This window comes from Epinephelus moara, unplaced genomic scaffold (genome assembly GCF_006386435.1).
Source record: "Epinephelus moara isolate mb unplaced genomic scaffold, YSFRI_EMoa_1.0 scaffold2788, whole genome shotgun sequence".
In the NCBI taxonomy this organism is placed as follows: Eukaryota; Metazoa; Chordata; class Actinopteri; order Perciformes; family Serranidae; genus Epinephelus; species Epinephelus moara.
Genome location: NW_026080414.1, coordinates 6,173 through 10,811, shown reverse-complemented (window position 1 = coordinate 10,811; position 4,639 = coordinate 6,173). Strand labels below are relative to the sequence as shown.

Sequence of the window (4,639 nt, the reverse complement as noted above, 5' to 3'; positions counted from 1 at the left end):
ACAAGAAGAAAATACTTTGTTCATGTTTGTTTATCCATCATGTAAACCTTCAGTTTGTGTTAAAGACATTAATGAATGATCTCCTTATTGATTATGATCAGGATCATTACAGTTTCTAGTAGCTAACTAATCTGCCACACAACACATTAAAAGCTAATTATAAATTTCTGTACAAATTTACAAGCACAGTATCTGAGATAAAGGAGGTCTGCTGATTTCTCTCTTCACACTCATGCAGTGGGAGAGAAACAACGTACAAATACATCCACTGAAATGTTCGTTAAACATTCAGAGCACAAAGAAGTTTACAACACATCATGATGAGCAGTGACAGCCTCCACAGCTAAACACACACAGGAAGCAAGAAACTCAAACATTTACACAACAACTCAGGAGAAGACGTCAAAGTACCGCCCATAATGTTTGACTGACAGCTGATCTCAGCGCAGTGAAGAGACGCCACAACAATCAGCTCTCAGCAACAAACATGGAGACTGAATAAGAATTAACACTTAAATGACTTCTGTCTGTTTGAGTTTGCACAACTCAGCAGCATCTTCATAATCATAATAAAATCGAAGTCCAGCATAGAGAGGCTGAGTGAATGTGGTCTGGACTCTGTGGAGGAGAGTCATGGTTTCAGAGACGCTGTAGAAGGACAGAATACCTGCACTGTGATCCAGGTACACTCCTACTCTGGAGGACCGAGGGCCTGAGACGGGAGTTTTAACTTTGTTGTACCAAAATGTATAATTGTTTCTGACACAATTTAACGACCAAGATTTGTCACTGCATCCAAATTGACATTCATTCGATCCTTCAGGTACTCTGCTGATGTTCTTGTATGCGACTGCTACATAAACTCCTGTCCCGCTCCACTCCACCTCCCAGTAACAACGTCCAGTCAGACTCTCTCTACTCAGGACCTGAAACTTAACACTGAATCTCTCTGGGTGACTGGGATAAGATTGCTGTTGTATCTTTAATGCTGCTCTTCTGTTCCCCTCAGATAATAACAGCTGTGTGTGTGCTGTGTTTGGATCCAGTGTGATTTCATGTGAATATTTTAAGAACCCAGCTCTGGTCTTGGGCTCTGGGTCTGACAGTAAAACATCCACATCAGTCACTGTCAGTGAGACGTTTGTCCATGTCTCCCTCAGAACGTCCTGTAGTTTATCTCTGACTTCTGACACAGCTGCTGTCACATCCTCAAAGTAGCTCAGAGGACGGATGTTGATGCTGGATGAGTGTATGGATTCATTGAGAGCTGACAGTGAGGGGTAGTTGTGTAGAAACTGGTTGTGATCCTCTGTGTGTGAGAGCTCCTCCAGCTCAGCGTCTTTCCTCTTCAGCTCAGTGATCTCCTGCTCCAGCTTCTCCTGAAGCTCTTTGACTCGACTCACTTCAGTTTCCTGCTGCCATCTGACCTGCTGCTCCACATCAGAGCGTCTTTCCTCCATGAGACGGATCAGCTCAGTGAAGATCTTCTCACTGTCCTCCACTGCTTTATCAGCAGAGCGACTGATAGCCTCCACCTCCTGTTGGAGCAGCTTCACATCTTTCTCTCTGTCCTGGATTCTCTGCTGGATGTTTTGTCGACTCACCTCCAGCTCTCTCTGCCTCTCAGTCCTTTCTGCTGCAGCTGACACTGTGTCGTGGCCTTTATGTTCATCCATCGAGCAGAGATAACAGATACACTGCTGATCAGTGCGACAGAACATCTTCATCACCTCATCATGACGAGAGCAGATGTTCTCCTGCAGCTTCTTGGAGGGCTCCACCAGCTTGTGTTTCTTGAATGGAGCCGAGTCACGATGAGGCTGGAGGTGTTTCTCACAGTAAGAGGCCACACACTGCAGACAGGACTTGAAGGCTTTCAGTTTCCTCCCAGTGCAGACATCACAGGCCACATCTTCAGCTCCAGCATAGCAGTGATCAGCAGGAGCAGCTTGGAGTCCAGTCTTCTTCAGTTCCTCCACTAAATCTGCTAACATGGTGTTTTTCATCAGGACAGGCCTCGGTGTGAAGCTCTGCCTACACTGAGGGCAGCTGTAGATTCTCTTCTCATCCTCTCCATCCCAGAAGCTTTGAATACAGTTGATGCAGTAGCTGTGTCCACAGGGAAGAGTCCCCGGATCCTTCAGTAGATCCAGACAGATGGAACAAGAGAAGGTTTCTCGGTCCAGCTCAACTCCTTTCTGCGCCATTTCACCTCTCAGTGACAACGCCTGTCTGACTCTCACTTCCTTAAAAGTGAAACTAGTTTGAGCTCTGAACTGAACATCATGTGTTCCTGCAGTGAATGGAGCCTGTCAGCTCTCTCACGTCACCACATGTTGGTTACACCCATCTTCAATCTGTAGATCTGAAGGGGAGGGAACAAGGAAATGTGTGGACAGAGTGGAGCTCGCTGTGTGTGAGAGCAGGAGGAGGAGGGAGGGCTCATAAAACTCTGAGTCATTCCAGGAAGAGGAGCAGCACTTTGAATCTGAACTTTGTAGTTTCCACATTTAAAATGAAGCCTCGGTTAAAACCTGCTCCCTGCGTGAAAGAAAAAATCAGTTCCTAGTTATAAAATACGTCTTTCTTCTTCAGGTTTAGTTGATGGCTCCACATTTCTGTGACTCTCCCTCAGATTCTGTTCAATTAAATAAAAACAGTTGACTGAGGACAGAATTCACCTGAAAAGAGACAAAACTCAGACGATCAATCACAAATGACAGGGAATGAATGAGAAGTCTACGTGGACAGCATGGTGGGTGCAACAAGCATTATTAAGTCACATAAATGAAATAACCTGTCAGTTCTTACACAAGTAACAGTAGAATAAAAACTCACTAAATCAGACAACATGGAGCAGTTAATGTACGTCACCCTGTGTTGCTCATTGGGACGAGGGCGCCATCATGTGAGGAATGCGCTCTGTTACCTGTTCTTTGTACAGTGGGTATCTGTTTATCTTTTGTTTTGTTTGGCTAAATAGTTGCTTACATTGGTCCAATCAGATGGAGAAATGAAAATACAAAATTTAACTGCAGTGCCAAACAACAGCATCTGGACAAACTGATAAATAATGTACAGTACTGTGCAAAAGTTTAAGGCAGTTTCAGGCAGGTGTGAAAAAATAATTATGTATGAAGTTTAATTGTTTATTTCGATTGATTTACAAAAGGCAAAGTGAGCTGACAGAGGTAAAAAATCTAAATCAAATAAATATTTGGTGTGACCACCCTTTGCCTTCAAAACAGCATCAGCTCTTGTAGGTACATGTGCACACAGTCAGGGATTTTGTAGGATCATAGTCAGGTGTCTGATTAACCAACTATACCAAACAGTGCTGATGATCTTCAATTTCATATGTAGGCTGAAACACAGTCATTAACTGAAACAGAAACAGCTGTGTAGGAGGCTTTAAACTAGGTGAGGAACAGACAAACTCTGCTACCAAGGTGAGGTTGTGGAGGTCAGTTTCATGTCACAGGTCGTGCACCATGACAAGACTGAGTACAGCAACAAGACACCAGGTCGTTACACTGCATTAGCGATGTCTCTCCCAGGCAAAGATGTCAAAGCAGACTGGGGTTTCAAGACATGCTGTTCAAGCTCTTTTGATGAAGCACAAAGAAACGGACAATGTTGAGGACTGTAGACGCAGTGGTCAGCCAAGGAAACTTAGCGCAGCAGATGAAAGACACATTATGACACAGACGATGTCCAGCAGTGTCATCAGCTCAGAGCGAGCAGAAACCGATGGGATCCAGGTACACCCATCTACTGTCTGGGATAACATGAAGAGACAGAAGGATTTGAGGCAGTCTGCATCCACAGAAGATCTGTGGTTAGTTCTCCAAGTTGTTTGGAACAACCTACCTGCTGAGTTCTTTCAAAAACTAAGTACTAGACGAATTGATGCTGCTTTGAAGACAAAGGGTGGTCACACCAAATATTGATTTGATTTAAATGTTTCTTCGGTTTGTTCACTTGACATTTTGTAAATCGCAGCATTTTTCACACCGGCCTAAAACTTTTGCACAGTACTGTAGAACCATGTGACTCAGCAGCTCAAGCCTGGATTACAGACCCTGATGCACGACATCCACTCACAAACCCAGACACTGTAAACTATCACATTTTTGGACTGAGTGCATGCACTTTACATGAGTTTAAAAGTTGCACCCATCGGTCTGCAACATCTTGGGTGTGTTTGATTTCGGTCTCGTAGCGTGCTGGCAGGGTGGTGCATTAAATCACTGACAGTAAAGTTCCTCTAACTGATGAACTAATATCAGTTTGACAGCTTTTACCATGATGTATGACACAATGCATTTTTACTATAAAGGTTTTTATCAGCGTAAAAACATCTTCTGAACTAAAACTGTGGACACAGTGAGTTGAGGTGCTTCAACCTCCACTACATCCCTGGTTAGCAGGATGAAGGCGCCCTCTTGTGTTGTGCATCAGTTTCCACATTTCACTTGTTAACCTGCTGTGATGTTCACTGCAGGAAGACATGTCCAAACTTCACTGAGCCTTTGGCAGCTTCAAACAACATCAGTAAAGACAGATTTAAATATATGTAATATCACACTGTGTCAGTTTGGTCACAGGAGTCACACCCTGTAACACTGATGATGCATTC

At 43.9% G+C, this 4,639-nt stretch overlaps 1 protein-coding gene across 1 annotated transcript; it reads right to left on the bottom strand.

Moving 5' to 3' along the window:
- Nucleotides 1-24: 24 nt before the first annotated feature.
- LOC126387204 (tripartite motif-containing protein 16-like) lies at nucleotides 25-2,415 on the bottom strand. Its single transcript, XM_050039747.1, has one exon. It carries the CDS (start codon nucleotides 2,205-2,207, stop codon nucleotides 513-515), a length of 1,695 nt encoding a protein of 564 aa, XP_049895704.1. The 5' UTR covers nucleotides 2,208-2,415; the 3' UTR covers nucleotides 25-512.
- Between the last annotated feature and the right edge of the window lie 2,224 nt (nucleotides 2,416-4,639).